This window comes from Pezoporus wallicus, unplaced genomic scaffold (assembly GCF_028554395.1).
Source record: "Pezoporus wallicus isolate ANWC-B61680 ecotype Strahan unplaced genomic scaffold, APGP_CSIRO_Pwel_v1 contig_2372, whole genome shotgun sequence".
NCBI classification, from domain to species: Eukaryota; Metazoa; Chordata; class Aves; order Psittaciformes; family Psittacidae; genus Pezoporus; species Pezoporus wallicus.
Genome location: NW_026635198.1, coordinates 649,318 through 665,680, shown reverse-complemented (window position 1 = coordinate 665,680; position 16,363 = coordinate 649,318). Strand labels below are relative to the sequence as shown.

Genomic DNA, 16,363 nt, shown 5'->3' with positions numbered 1-16,363 from the left:
ATCACCTCGAGCAAGCAAGTGGGAGGGCTCATTGATTGGACTCTCAAAGCAAACGGACGTGTGTAGCAAAATGGCATTACCAAACAGCACAGTTCAGTACAGCTCCCTAACAAAGCAAATTGTTTCAGCACCAAGTGATTCTGTAACATGCATTTATCAAACCACAAAACCTCACAGTATTTGTTTCCTATTCTGAACAACTGCTCTAACCTTTTAGTCAAAACACCCTATGAATACAAGTGCAACAGAAACTCTCCTGGACACTTAATAAAAATAAAAGGTTAATTCATAATTTTGTCTATTGATAGTTCTGCATGTGTAAGTAAGTCTCTTTCTCATAGTTACCCATGCCCTTAATTGGTATCAAAACCCAAGTCAGAAGTACTCTGCAGGAGCTATCAGAGAATGAAGTAAAAGGAGCATAAGATTTTCTGGAAGAAACTCAGCTTTTTTCCTTTTTTAATAACAGATTGGGGAAAGACGCTGCTTGTAGAAGGGATTAAATGTTTTTCTCCTTTCCAGTTTTTCATGTCTTCCTTCAGGTAATGAGATTTGACTGTCACTATGGATCTCATTTTTGAAATTTGAACCAATTCTTCCTGCGACACAAGGCAGGACAGTTGGCTTAGTCATTGACACAGGACTGGGGTGTACTGTGTCATCTCTACAGCACCATGACACTTCTGCTGTGACTTCTGTCATCCGGCAGAGGAAATAGGAACATAGGAAAGACCACATCTGCCACCAAATCCAGTCCTGGCCTTTGCAGGGGAGGCATTTTGACAAATGAATGGCTCCATCTGCTACCTTAATGAAGGCTTAAAAAACCACCTTAGAAATAAGCCTGGATATTAAAATTAACAACTTCAGTAGGTAGGAAATCTGAACCTTGCTACTTATTAGTACTTAATAATTTTCAGTGCATCCCAGTCCCCTGCTTTCCTTTGTCTGTTCCACTGTCAAGAAGTGTCCCCTTTGTTTTTCTCTCTCTGCCCCCTTGCAAATTAACAATATCTGCCCCCTTGCAAATTAACAATATTATCACCTCTCCCCAGGCTACTATTCCCCTCTGTACCACCAACCTCCCCTTCTTTCAGACCTTTCATGTGATTAAACATGATGAATTTAAGCTCACAAGTAATTGTTTTCAAGGTGGCATTTTTTTGTGGCCATTTCAGACCTCGGGAAGCATTTGTGTTGCTGAGAGTTTGTGTTGTTTGCTGTCTCTATTATGAGCCTTGCAGTAAAAGATACGATGCCTAACATCTTGACTGACATAATTTTAAAAGCATGATGAATGACAATGAAATCAGTGGCACTCTTTGCCTGTCTAATGTTGCACATGTTCTTTGGGGTTCTTCTGAATTTAATTCATCGATAGGTTCCTTGTCAGACAGTAAAGACCCCCAGCGTTGATTGATTCAAACAAAGGGATTTAAGTTGCAGAGCTTAAACTCACTTTCAGTCCACACAACAAAATCTTGATTTGGATAATCACATTCGGTCCTCCTTTGCATTTGCATTTTTAGTTATTTTGTTAAAACCAGGTTGATTCTGGTGGGTTAGTAAGCATTCAGGTACATCAATTTTCAAGTGAATATAGCCTTTACCTTTAAATTTAGTACTTCTTTGGGGTAACTTAGAGGATAAGCTATGTAGACAGCTCCATAATTGTATGGTTTCAGAAATAATCTGTGATTTCATGACTTTAGCATTCTGTTTGATAGAAAATAGGAAGCAGTGTTGTTTACAGGATAACTAATTTTGTTCTTTACTTTTTTTTACAAGCTGGCCCTCGGTGAAATATGTGTTTTATTAAAATGAAGAGAACTGTCATATTGAAAGGTTTTTAAACAGAAATAGATTGAACTTATTTGGCACATTTTTCTTATCAAAACTGAGGATATATGATCTGTAATTACTGACTGGAACTAATTCTTTTTACTGCATCTGTCAGAAAAATAGAAAATCTGAGTCACTCTCACCTATTTCATTCTTTCACTAAAATAACTGTAGATAATTAGCCTTCTCTTCTTATATTCCATCTTTGGAATATGACACTAGGGGCAGATCTAAATTAACCCCATGTTTGTTTGTTTTTTTTTTTTTTTATTTATCATTCAAGATTATATGCTGAAATTGCCAGCAAGTGGAATTACAGGCAACACAGATTTGTAGAATAAGATTCCTTCCATCTGCACCACTTTTATCTGTCTTCCAGTTTGGGCTTTCTCCTCTCAGCTTTTGGGGATATTGCAAAACTATAATTTAAACACAATAACTACATAGAAAACAGAAAGTCAGACCAGTTGTGTCATGGACAGTGCTAAATGGTGTTCAGTGATCTGCTTGAAACTTCTTCCAGCCAGCGTCTTCAGGACTATCATGTTTCAGTCCTGCAGAAAGGCTCAGAGTCAGTAAAAGGGGAAAGGAGACGAAGGCTGAGGTCCAGGGTGAGGCTAAGCGCTGCGAGGTGGCATCTCTTTTTCAGTGTAGAAGCTTTGTGTAGAGCAGACCCATCAGAAGCCCAGATAGCATGCTGCTGCAACGTAGAAGTGAGAAATCTGGGGAAAAGTGTATTTTCACTTTCATCTCTTCCATCTTCCCAGGCATATTTTCACCTTGCCTGCTATTAGCACAGCTAGCAAGCACCCTGTAGTCATTTTTGGTTAGTTTGTGTGCTTTGCTATTTCTGGTCCCCATCTTTGCTGGCACAGGCACGTGGCCTGCATGAGTCCTGGTGGAGAAGTGTCCTCTGCTGACCTTACCTAGTGATCCAGGAGGGATTTGGACCCTCTCACCTGAGCCATCTGGTTTCAGCAAGTGCCTCCAGCAGGCAGGTGAAAAACCTGGGCTGACAGCCAGCCTCTCTCAGCCCCACCATCCGACTGAGCCCACGAGTGGGAATAGCCCCACTACTATTTGGGGTGCAAAATGAGGGTTGTAGCAATTTAAAATAGAAGAGGCTGTGAAATAGCCGCTGGCCTATGTAATTTGGGGTTATTTAATTTTGTGTATGTTCTGTACAGTCTTTATGGTTTTTGATCTCTTCATAGTTTGTAAAGGTTTTCTATATTGTGGTTATCTTTTAATATTTAGGAGTTTCATGCCCATCCTGAGTGCTTGTAAGCATTTAATAGAAAATAAAAGTCCTTACAGGAAAGCTGTGAAGTTGGAGATATGTCAGTTCCCATTTCCTGAGAAACGAAAACAAGATGAGTGACTAGTCAAATGTTAAATGCTTAGTAAGAGAGTAGAGATGACAATAGGGAGTTACAGGTCAGAAGTCACCATATATCTTATCCCTGAAGCCAGCAAAGCATTGTAATTTGTGTGAGCAGGCAGGAAATAAAACTAATTGTTCAGAGGTATATACACTCAGGATCATTTTCTTCAGCAGTTAGAGCTTTGCTGGTTTTCATGCTCTCTGGGGCTGGTAAAATGCAGATACCATTTCAAATACAAAAACTTCTGCATGCTCTTCTGTGTTGTTTTATTTTGATTGCCAAAATCAGGCATCATTTGAAAGCAAAGATGAGCCATGTACTGTTACAACGTAATGCATAGAGAATGAAAGCTCTAAAGCTTTTGTGGTTGGTTGTTGGTTTAAGTCTTCTTTAATTTTGATCCATTCACATTTTGATTCATATTTAAATGGTGTTTTCAACTAAAGAAATGGGCATGCGTTATTAAATGATGCAGATGTTCCAGCCACTACCTATCAAAGAAGTTGCCTAAGAACTTTGTTGGAGGGAGGAGTGGTCTTATGCTTCTATTCATATTTCTCAGACAGTAATAGTTCAAAACTCAGTAGAATTAAAGCCTTGTGTAGTTAGCAAAAATAACAGGAGGGTTCTTTAGCATATATCCAGCATGAATACTAAGCTGCAATTAAGTATTCTTACTTAATGATAGATCAGCCTGCATCTTCAAATGAAGAAGATTATACTGAATTGCTCACATGATACTGTAATTATGGGCATAGTGCTGGTAATAAACAAATAAGTTGTGTGTTTTCCTTTACAAACACAGAAAAGGAGTGACAACCTAGTGTGCAAGGCATCAGGATTAGGATTTGCGAGCCTCATTCTGTCTTCATCTGTTCTCCTCACCTGTGTGTTTCAGTAGATCACTTGCCTGTCTCTGAATAGAGGTGTTGCAGAAAAGCCCAGGTTATGAGAAGATACCCAGGATAATGGTGAGTGATTCAAGTCAGGCATCCCTAGCAAGAGGTAGCTGTGGGACATCACCATTTTCCAGAGGGCTAGTTAACCAGTGTCACTCTCCCAGAAAAGGCTTTAGGTTTTTGTGAAGTGTGTGTACTCGATCTGCTCTCTCTTCCTGTTACTGCTTGCCTTATTTCCTCGAGACTGGATGTTCTTGCAGCAAGTGACTGTCTCTGGCTTGATGTTTATGCAATGTCTGGGGCAGCAGACTCCTATCTGTCAAATTTTGCATACTGCTACTGGGTGAGGTAACAAGCACAATGTAATTTGAGTGGCTACAGCAATATCTCAGTTCTTACATTGAAGACATCACCCAAAGCAAGTTTAGGGATCAACCTTCAGGCAAAGTAATCTTCCTCAGTGCACTTGACAAAATGAGCAAAGGACTCGGTTCTGATTGACTTTGATGCAAAATTTTAAGACTGCTAAAATTCAATCATATAAAGTTGGGTTCTTGTTTCCATGTTGAAAATTGCTTAAAACTAAACATCGTTTTTCTAGTCCTCCATTTCAACAGCTTAGAAAATGAAGAGTGTGGATCCAGAAACACTCCTCTTTAAATCACTGAGGTTATATTGCACTTCTAAGTGAGACAGACTCAGTTTGAAATTGAGACACATAAGTTGTGTTTTGTAGTATCTGCAAATGAGTTCACTGTTGAATGTACTATTTGAGGTCAATGGAGATGTCTTCAGTGTGGCTCAGAAAGCTGGCCAGCTGAGAGGAGATTTGCTCAGCTGCCTGGTAGCATAGGGAATTGGTGCTACTTGAGATGACCCATGATGTCCTGTTTAGTCTGAAGCAGCTGCTTTGAAATGGGAGGGTTCAGAGCTGTAGCTATTGTTTTCCTCATCGAGTCTGAAAGAAGAGCCATCCCAGGGCTTCAGAATAGAGCAGTTCCTCAGTTTTCCAGCAAAACAGATTTCTTAGAAGGCATATTGCTCTGACACAAAACAAAATGAACCTTCCACCATGAACTCCGTTATGGGAAACCAGACATTCAGGCCTGTGTGCATGCCTGCTCCTTGGGCTCCCTGATCAACAGGCTGACCCTGGCAGCCTTTTGAGGACAGTTCCTTTCTTCCATGATCTGGTTTGTTTACAGGTTTCCCAGCCACCTATGCAGGGGCTGATGTGAAGATAAAGTGGTTTTTTTTTCAGTGTACCTGGATTTTTTTGGAACTTTTTTCCAGAAAATTTGGTTTCAAATGAAAGGGACAGGATTCAGTATTTGATCCTCTTTGTGTCTGTTTGCCAGCTGTCTCTGCTTCTGTTCTTTACAGCTTCTTCTGCTAGGAGGCTCAGGAAAAATACTCTTTTTCCGAGAATAGGCGTGAATTATTCATATTGTAAAAGATCCTTTCCTTCAACATTTCGGGTGAGGTTTTTTTGGTTTGAATATTGTCTTGTGTTCTTAATTCATCAGTGTTTTGTCTAATATTATACAAGTTGCCTGTGTGAAACTTATGAATTTCAACAAGGGCAAGTGCAAGGCCCTGCACATGGGCTGGGGCAATCCCAAGCACAAATACAGCCTGTGTGGAGACCAGATTGAGAGCAACCCTGAGGAGAAGGACTTCATGGTGGCTGACCTGAAGCTCGACATGACTCAGCAGTGTGCACTTGAAGCCCAGAAAACTAAGTGTGTCCTGGGCTTCATCAAAAGGAATGTGACCAGCAGGTCAAGGGTGGTGATCCTGCCCCTGTACTCCGCTGGGTGAGACTCCATCTGCAGTACTGCATCCAGTTCTGGGGCTCCAAACACAAAAAGGATGTGGGCCTGTTGGAGCAAGTCCAGAGGAGGGCCATGAAGATGATCAGGGGGCTGGAGCACCTCTCCTGTGAAGAGAGAGAGCTGGGCTTGTTCAGCTTGGAGAAGAGAAGACTCCAGGGAGACTTTATAGCAGCTCCAGTGCCTACAAGAAATCTGGAGAGGGGCTTTTTACAAAGCCTATAGTGATAGGACAATGGGGAATGGCTTTATACTTACAGAGGGGAGGTTTAGAATAGATACAAGGACCTTGTGAGGGTGCTGAGGTGGTGGCACAGGCTGCCCGGAGAAGCTGTGGCTGCCCCATCCCTAGCGGTGTTCAAGGCCAGGCCAGATGGGGCTTGGAGCAACATGGTCTATTGGAAGGTGTCCCTGCCCATGGCAGGGCATTGGAACTGGATGATCGTAAAGTTCCCTTCCAATCCAAATCGTTCTGTGATTCTATGATTCATATCTTTGATTCAGAAATTGTTTCTCCATAGCCACAACATTGTTAGGAGCAAGGCTTCAGATTTTAACTTAGCCATTTCTATCTGTAGCTGCTGTTTCTTTTAAAGGTGAAATCTAAAGATTTTTATTATGGAGTGAATTTATTAAAGGATTCTCTTTGCTGTGAGTTGGGGATTGAAAAGAAATTAATTTGATGGTGCTGACTGGAATAGGGTGAACTGTATATTCAGTAAAACATCTCTATCTCTTTCTGGTCTATAATCAAGGCAGAGACTGGATAGAAAAAGAATAATAGTGAGCTACCTAGGAAAGAATAGAAGAGAGAAAACAGATGGAAACCAGGGCTTTTGAGTGAAGGCAGAGATCTCTGAAAAGCTGTGCTGCCAGACCTGTCTGGCAGCTTTGGCTTCCTGAGGATCTGACAGTTGGCCCTGGCCACTGGTCTCACCAGGACTTGCAGTCAGTTTTTACAGCCTTATTGATCAAAGGTTGCTGAACACATCCTTACACCTGCGTCATGGTTTCCTTTCGAGGCTTTGTTTTCTTACTTAGTGTTTCAGCCAATTACTTTCTGGCAGAAATCTTCAAAGCAATGATCACGTTAGGAGGTCTAGATGCTGCAGAAGTTACACAACAAGCATTGAGCTCACATGGTCCATGTCTTCACCAGGAGGCCGTGACACTACAGCAGCTGTTGTTATTTTACCTCAGAGTCTTGCACCAGAAAGTAACCTGGTTTTGAAATAATTTGGTAATTCACAGATCATAGTAATCAGTGCTTCCTGGAACACAGGTGTTTTTTTTCTTACAACTTTGCTATTATATTTGTGGGAATGCAATCCCAGGTACTTAATTTCTGCCAGTTTTCAAACTATTCTGTGTTGCTATGGCTTTGTGCTTGCCTGTGTCTTTAGAGTCAACCAGTGCTTTGAGGGTCACTGGGTGTCACTCCACCATCAGCTGCCAGCAAGTAGATGAACGACTTTGCTGTACCAAGTAAGAGTAATGTCATATTCTCATTCTTGTTGCTAAGCCCCAGTGTGCATGTGTTCAGGCATCCCAAATCTTCCCTGCCTTTCCTGAAGAAAGGCGGGCAGAAAACTCTGATTTTCACAAGCACGTCAGTAAGATACTGCTGGAGTAGGATTTTACATTTGCAAAGCAAGTATTTTTCAAAATGCAAGTATTTTGCATTTGTAAAACAGTAACAGAATCATTAATGTTGGGAAAAGTAAATGAACACTGTCAGAAGTGCCTGGGTACCCAAACTGAGAAGACGGTGTTTTCAGTGCTTGCTGTGTCTTCCTAGCTGGAACCTGGGAAACATGTTGCTAGCCAGAGACATGCCTTTTTGTTACCCAAGGAATGGCCTGATGGAAACTCACCCATTTAAGAAATCAAGGTCACAGAGCACCCAAAAAAAACCCTGAAAGCTCCTTTAACCCATTACTCCATGAGTAGATTTCCCATATGAACTGAAAAGTGCATGACATAATGGATGTAAGTACATGAGGTAAGATAACATGAAGTAAGACCATCATTATAAAACCAGTATTGGAGTATTCCTACAGCAGTCTACTTTATGTTGCTGATAAGGGGCATTCCACCAATACTTAATGTATTCAATGTTCTTCCTCAGCAATAAGCCACTTGCCAGCATGCCAGGCAGTTCTGGGTGCACATCTGTCTGGCTCCTCACTTGTGTTCCTTAAAATGCAACTGAGATGTCAGTCATTGAGCTTGCCAGTTGCTTCTTGCTGTCTGTCCTCTTTGCCCAACCTTCTCACCTACCATCTCTCATGCTGGTAGCATCTTGAAATCAGAAAATACAAACCAAGTACAATTAGCTGATTAACTAGGACAAGGGAAAGCTGTTCAAGAGTAAGTACTCCTCGGATATCATGGGTTGTGTCATTAATGCTTTTTCAATCATAATCATTGTCAGGCAATGCCATTTGAAGAACATGCATGCTGCCCGTTCAAACTGTTCGTCACAGTGTTTAAGACACATAGAAAGGTTCTCACTGTTTGCTGGTAGTTACTTAAAATAGTCCTGGGAAAAGTAATGGATTGCAGAATAGGAATTACAGGAGCTTATTATTTTTTTAGCCCATCCAATTTTCTGTGTTTTCCAATGGATATACCATACTGTCTGCCCAGAACTCTTGAGCTATGAATTCAGGTGAAGGTGGAACTGGATGAGTACATGGATTAAGAAGGAAAGCACCACGAAGCCATCATGTATAACTGATGCAGGCACACAGTCTCTTAGAGTTAAGATGTTGTGCCTGTTGTAGACAAATAAAGAGGATGTGACATTTCATGGCAGTATGACTGTAGCAACTGTAGTCAGCTAACACATTTTGCATTAGCACCTAGTATTGACAAGGTTACATGGTACTTAAAAATGCATTAATCGAAATGAATTGTGAGTCTTGAAAATTGGTGAGTCTTTAAAAAAAAACAAAACTAAACCATGAACCCCCTTAGTATATGTCCCAGTTTTCATAGAACAGAATATTCCATTTCATGCTGAGGGAAAATTATTCTATGTTGATGACTTACTATGAAAGAATATTTACAAAAAGAAATATCATAAGTTCTGTAAAAAACACATCTTTTTATTTGAGAATAAATAGTGCCAAAATGATTTTGTGAATCTAGACTGTATTTTGCTTAAATAAGCTGGTGACATGCTATCTTTTCTCTCCTTATTCTACAGCCTACTCATGCAATGGTCAATACAAAGATAGGTAATTTCAATCAAACCTTTATTTACTGTTGAAGGCATACTGCAAACAAATCTTTAATTGTGAAAAAGAAAGTAAAAAATGTGTTCAATACTGGAACAAGCAAAAAGAACTGCAGATGCAAAACCTAATGAGAAAAAGTTAAGCAGAAATCAGTTTTATTTGGATATGACAAAGAGATTACAGTTGCTTGGATACGTATCATACAGTAGTTTGTAAGCAAACAAACAAACAAAAGTTCAGCACAAAAAAGTTGGTAACTGAAGAAGCATTGTGCAGTTTATAGGAATCCCTCTTGTCTTATGACAAGTCCAGCCCATTCATGAACAAGATGTTACTGATCCTTTATGTGTGTATGTTATTCTGTTCCTGTTTGGTGGTTGGTTGGTTGTTTTTTTTTTAATTCTGGCAATGTGTTGAGTATCTTCCCCATGAATTGAATGGTTCTTATTATTACTGCCTGTCTACATGCAACTTTTGGCATAACACTTCAGAGTCCCAAAGACAGAAACTTCCTCCTGTTTGTATAGAACATTATGATAAATATCCTGGAATTTACAGATCAAGGTATTCAACCACTGACTGATGATTTCTCCTGCCTGTTATCAGGTGCTCTTCTTCCTAGAAGGCCATTGGCATCAAAGGAAGGGTCAGATGTGTTGCTTTGACTATAGTCTCCTGCTTGTGGTCATTTTCTTTTCCAAGGGCTTTAAGGTTCCTTCTCATCTTTTGATGAACTATCGTGTGTTAAGAGCTGTGGGACACCCAGGAAAGGTGGCAACCAGGAGTGTGGCTGCCACTGATGGAACAATTCATCTTGCTCCCTGTACAGATACTCATTGATTGTTGCTGTGGTTGCAAGTAGCTGCCAGCTTCTTCCTTCCCAAGAGGTGTTCAAGTGCTAGTACACAGGCAGGCCATGTGCATTTGTCTGTGTGTGTTGCAGTTGATCTATGGGTGTGTAGTAGACCAAACACTTTGGGAAAGAGTCTTGACTCTGTGTGGGCAAGTGGATGTACAGTGCTTTCATGGTAGGTATGGGCATAATCCAAAGGTGGAGTTACAGCATTGTGCTTTTCTTCCAGCTTCTCAAAGCAGGTAGGTCATCCACCCAGCTGGCAGGCCAGGGCATTCCTCATATAGAGTTTCTGCTTTACTTTCAGTGAAACAGAAAACATGACAAAACAATGAAGAGATTCTTAAGTAAGGGAATATTAACGCTTTCAGCATTAATTAAGCAGTCAAAGGATGGGATAAAATCATTAATAAATCATACATATTCAAGTCTGCTCCCCATTGCACTGCAAAAATTGTTTTTCTTTAACTTAAATTAGTGTACACTAATTGCTTAATGTATTATAGTATTTTCTTCCTTAAGTGTCTAGATAATCACTTTTAGCAACAGGTGGTAGAAAATAAATAGGAATCTTGCATACAACCTTCTGATCAGCATATTAAATATGGTGGACGTGGTGAAAGCCAAATTAAATCTTGTGAAAAGGTACATCAGCTGACCTTAATGGATGGTGACAACGTGACTGTGCTTATAGACTCATCACAGTGTGGCCATGTAAGCACATTTATTATGTCTGAGCAAGCTCAACATTGTATTGAAGAATAGGAAACAATTTGCCATAGAAAATGGTTTGGTAATAGTATACTAGGGCTGCATGAATAAAACCAAAAACAAGCTTTCAACTTGTACGTAGCCTTTGTTTAAATTATTTTGTATTATTTAAAGCAGAACAGAATGAAACAGACCAGAACAGAGCAAAGCAGAACAGAGTATTTCAATTGGAAGGGATCATCTAGTCCAACTGCCTGGCCACTTCAGGGATGACCAAAAGTGAAAGCATGTTGTTAAGGGCCTGGCTCAAATATCTCTTTAAACACTGACAGATCTGGAGCATTGACCGCCTCTCTAGCAAGCCTGTTCCACTGTTTGAACACCCTCTCAGTAAAGATTCCCTCTGGTGGGGAACTTACATGACATATCAAAAAATAAAAATCTTGATAAATCCTGCATATCACTTCCCATAGAATCAGCAAAGGCACATGGTATTTCTGATAGTGTAGGAAGATCCATACAGACCAGTCTCTGAGGCTGTAGAAAGCCCTGCTCATAAGCACATAATGACACAAATTCCACCCACAGACAATTCTTTTAAAAGCATATTAGTTTTGAGCTGTTGTCATTAAGATTTGGGATTCATCGACATTGACTTTTATAATTGTTTGTGCAGGAGAGCTGAGGAAATCAGGAACATAACATCCAGTGAACCATCTCATGAAGTAATGGTTTATCTGTGTCACTAAATTTTAAAGTAAAGCCCAGAAGTACATTTAAAAAAAAATTTGATTTCTCTCTGTCATCCAGAATAAGTCATATAAAATGTGAATACTCATATTCATAATTTGTTCTGTTACTTTACAGTATTAAGATACTTTATATGACATCATAGCTGATCATGATAGTAGCCTCTGTGTGAGAACATGGACTCCAACTTTTTGGAGTCATCCTAATACTGCAAAGAATTATACATGCACATAGCTTTATATTGTTTACATAACTTGCTAGTTGTGAATAGCACTATTTTCCATGAGAGAAAGAAGGTTGAAGAAGTAAAGTACTAAACTAGGGCAAATAAGCCCTTTGTAAGTGTTTCTGGATAGTATCTCACTGTACAGTCATCTTAAACAGAACAAAAACCTTCAAATTACTTAGATTTATATATTTTTCTTAATAAGGCGCTGAGTAACATAGTCAATACTGTCTTGTTCTTCAGGTGAGTTCTTCAGGAAAAGTCATCCTGTCAGGTGCAGCAGACCAAGCTATGAGCAGTATTAGTGCCGTTAGTGACTCAGAGAATGACTGCAAGGATTGTAAAATGATACATCATTATCTAGCAGGCATTGATCATAATTATATCACTGATAAAGACAAAGCATATAAAATGTTGTGGTATAAATATGCCCTTCAACGAAATAAAAGAAATGCCATGGGAATAATTTCAGTGATAGCTGTGTGATCCTTCTGAATGCAAAATGGAAATGTTTTGTATATCCCCAGGATAAAAGGCGTTATTACTCTAAGCTATCCACTTATTAATTTTCATTTAATACTCATGGTATATCAGGAATTATAGATCTTTCATCATTTTGCTTTATGACATTGTAGAACCCTAGTAACTATGCTCCATATAAAATGTAATTCCCTCATTTACCTGCCTGCTTGGATTAAGCTGGGAGTTCTTTATTTTGCTGTTGTCATTTCCATGATCCTTTGTCATATTGTTATGAGGAACACACTGCACATAGAACATAGCCTTCTTCTTCTTACAACAGAGTACAGATCCCTTCATCCTTGCAAAATTAATAATTAAACTAGGATTTTAATATTTGTGTTTGCTTTTGGGCTTATTATCTCTAACTGTGACTTTATTGTGTATGCTCCATCTGACTAGCTCTTGAAAAAATGGGCCAGAGTTTTCAATATATCTGTTCTGTGTCTTTAAGTGACCTCAGACTACCACTGTTGTAGAGATAGAGTGTGCTATGCTGATTGAATAGGTGGGATTTTTACCATTACCAGCTTGAGGTTTGCACAAGGACCACAAATGTGATGCAAAATTAGGGAAGCTGATTGTTACTGGTAAGGTCTGTGGTGTAATGTAATTCTTCTGTTATACCTGCCTTGCTTGAATTTGTTGGGGTTTTTTGTTTGTTTCTGCAGACTCCAGAGGAAGGAGCCTCTACAACCATCTATGCAGCAGTATCGCCCGAGATGGAAGGAGTTGGTGGCTGCTACCTTTACAATGAGGAAAGGACAAAATCGGCTGACGTAGCATATGATGAGGAGCTGCAGAGAAGGCTCTGGACAGAAAGCTGCAAGATGGTTGGGATTTCTGATTAATCCAGCAGGGTTCCCTAGAAGATGCCACTTCCAGATGGGTAAATGAAATTGCATTGACAAGCATCTTAGGTGAATTCTTGCAGCATCAGTCATCATCCTGGAAATCACTGTTCAGTTCCAAAGGCAAACATGAACAGCTCTGTTCTTCGCTTGAATCCCTAGTCTGCTAGGGTGTGGGGGGAAGTATTCCCACAGAAAGATGTAGTGGTTGGTTTTAAATCTAACCATCAGTTTTGTAAATCATGATGTTTCAGTCTGTGATTAAAATACAGTCTTTAACCTTGTGCAGAGTTGAGTTTTCATTTTTTGTTAAACAAAAAACCCCACTTTCATTGATGAGTGTGTTGTGTCTGTGACATGTTGAACTTAAGCCGCCTTTGTACATATAACTTACTCTTATTTAATCAGTTTTAAAAGTTGCAGCCTTTTTTCCTTAAGCTTCATTAATCTTTAAGAAACTATTTAATAAATATCTTCCTGTTTTAGTGCAGGCAATTTGCATTCATGATCATTATGTTGTTTCTATCATAACGTTACATGTCAGATTTTATCCAGAGGTATAAACTGAAGATCAGAACCAAAAAAAAGAATAAATAAATAAAAACTTCACATAGGATATTGAATTCATTTGCTTTCAGTTCAAGTTCAGCTCTCCTTTAAGCACGAGCCTATGAACAAGGGAGAAATGAAACATAATAATAGCACCACTGGTATTGGCAGAAGATGCAATTGGCCTGTTGTCTTGGCAGTGGGCTAAGATTACTCATCCCCTTTATATCTTAAACCCATGTAAACTTGCATGTGCAACTTCTTACATTTTCTTTGGTGAGGAGATTCACTCATCCACTACCTTTTGCGTGAAGAATTGCTTCCTTTCATTGGTTTTGAACCTAGTTCATATGAGTTTCAAAACTAGAGTTCATGGTTTGGAAGAGACAGCAAATTAATGCCAGTCCACTTTTTCTACATTGCTACCGGTTTCAGAGACTTCAAAGATGTCCCACTAAACTGCCTTTTCCCCATGTTGAAGACTAGCTTCTACCTACTCATCAGACTTACATAGCAGTAATACGATATTTGCCTTTCGTCATGTATTCCTTTCCTAAATATTCCTGATAGCTGTGATATTTTTAATTTTATTTGACTGTCTCTGAGTGCGGAGCTGATATTTTTCATTAAACCATTTTTGGTAAATCCCAAGATTTTTCTTTTGAGTCAGTTCAGAATAATTTACACAGAAACTTCCTGTCAAGATTAGAAGTCTCCCCAAAATATCCACAAGGCTCCAGGGAGACTTTATAGAATGGCAGGGGGTTGGAACTGGATGATGTTTAAGATCCCTTCCAACCTAAACCATTCTGTCATTCCATGATCTCTCCTGAGTGAGAGAATATTCCAAGCATAGACTATGACTAGGGAGCCTGAATTCTTGCTGTTCATTAAACAGCCTACCCTACTCCCATCTCATTCATTTTAGTTGTCATCTGAAAAAGCAGTATTATCTTGCATTTCCTGTTTTTAAGATACACACAGCAGACCACCAGATCAGGGTGAGGAAGTTGACGAGACCTTCTACAGGCAGCTGAGAGCGGCCTCACAGTCACAGGCCGTGGTCGTCGTGGGGGATTTTAACTTCCCTGATGTTTGCTGGAAGGACCACTCAGCAACCCAGCCACAGTCCAGGAGGTTCCTCCAGTGTATGGATGATAACTTCCTCCTGCAAATGGTGGATGAGCCGACCAGGAGAGGAGCGCTGCTGGATCTCATCCTCACTAACAAGGAGGATCTGGTCGAAGCAGTAAGGGTTGAGGGCTGCCTTGGTTGCAGCGACCACGAGATGGTGGAGTTCAGGATCTTGTGTGGCAGGACTAGTAGAATAGCAAGTAGAATTGCAACCCTGGACTTTAGCAGGGCAAACTTTGGCCTTTTCAAGCAATTGCTAGGGGAAATCCCATGGGCAGGGCTGCTTGAAGGTAAAGGGGCCCAAGATAGTTGGTTGATATTCAAGGACTGCTTTTTCCGTGCTCAAGATCGGAGCATCCCGACACGTAGGAAGTCAAGGAAGAGGGCCAAGAGACCTGCGTGGCTAAATAGGGAATTGCTGGGTATGCTCAAGTGGAAGAGGAGAGTTTACAGGTCATGGAAGGAGGGGCTGGCCACTTGGGAGGAATATAAGGCTGCTGCTAGAAGATGTAGGAAGGCAGCTAGGAGGACTAAGGCATCCTTAGAATTAAACCTGGCAAGAAGGGTCAAGGACAGCAAAAAGAGTTTTTTTAAATACATGGCAGACAAAACTAACACCAGAGGCAATGTAGGCCCACTGATGAACGGGATGGGTGCCCTGGTGACAGAAGATACAGAGATGGCAGAGTTACTGAATGCCTTCTTTGTCTCTGTCTACTCTGCTGCAGGCAGTCCTGAAGAGCCCTGTACCCCTGAGACCTTAGATGAAGTCAGGTCGATGGAGCGGTTTGCCTTAGTCGATGAGGAATGGGTTAGAGACCAGTTGAGCAATCTGGACATCCATAAATCCATGGGTCCAGATGGGATGCACCCGCGGGTGCTGAGGGAACTGGCGGAAGTCATTGCTAGACCACTCTCCATCATCTTTACCAAGTCTTGGGAAACGGGAGAGGTGCCTGAGGACTGGAGGAAAGCAAATGTCACTCCAGTCTTCAAAAAGGGCAAGAAGGAGGACCCGGGTAACTATAGACCGGTCAGCCTCACCTCCATCCCTGGGAAAGTGATGGAACACCTTATCCTTGGTACCATCTTAAGGCATATCAAGGATAAGAAGGTTATGAGGGGCAGTCAACATGGCTTCACCAGGGGGAAATCATGTTTGACCAATCTCTTAGCCTTTTATGAGGAAATAACACGGTGGATGGATGATGGCAGAGCGGTGGATGTGGTCTACCTTGACCTCAGCAAAGCATTTGACACAGTCTCCCACAGCATCCTCACGGCTAAAATGAGGAAGTGTGGACTGGATGATCAGGTAGTGAGGTGGACTGCGAACTGGCTGAAGGAGAGAAGCCAGAGAGTTGTAGTCTATGGGGCTGAGTCTAGTTGGAGGCCTGTGACTAGTGGAGTGCCTCAAGGGTCAGTACTGGGACCGGTATTATTTAATATATTCATCAATGATTTAGATGAGGGAATTGAGTGTACTATCAGCAAGTTTGCTGATGACACTAAGCTGGGAGGAGTGGCTGATACGCCAGAAGGCTGTGCTGCCATCCAGCGAGACCTGGAT

The 16,363-nt window shown here is 40.7% G+C and overlaps 1 protein-coding gene across 3 annotated transcripts in view; it reads left to right on the top strand.

The window, feature by feature from the left end:
• The window catches only part of DHRSX (dehydrogenase/reductase X-linked), a 160,502-nt gene extending 147,108 nt beyond the window's left edge, over positions 1-13,394 (top strand). For all 3 annotated transcript variants that reach the window (XM_057411850.1, XM_057411843.1, XM_057411858.1), the window contains one exon: positions 12,931-13,394. In XM_057411850.1, coding sequence (XP_057267833.1) covers positions 12,931-13,110 — 180 coding nt within the window. In that variant the 3' untranslated portion in view covers positions 13,111-13,394. The remainder of the gene's footprint in view (positions 1-12,930) is intronic.
• The last annotated feature ends 2,969 nt before the right edge of the window (positions 13,395-16,363 follow it).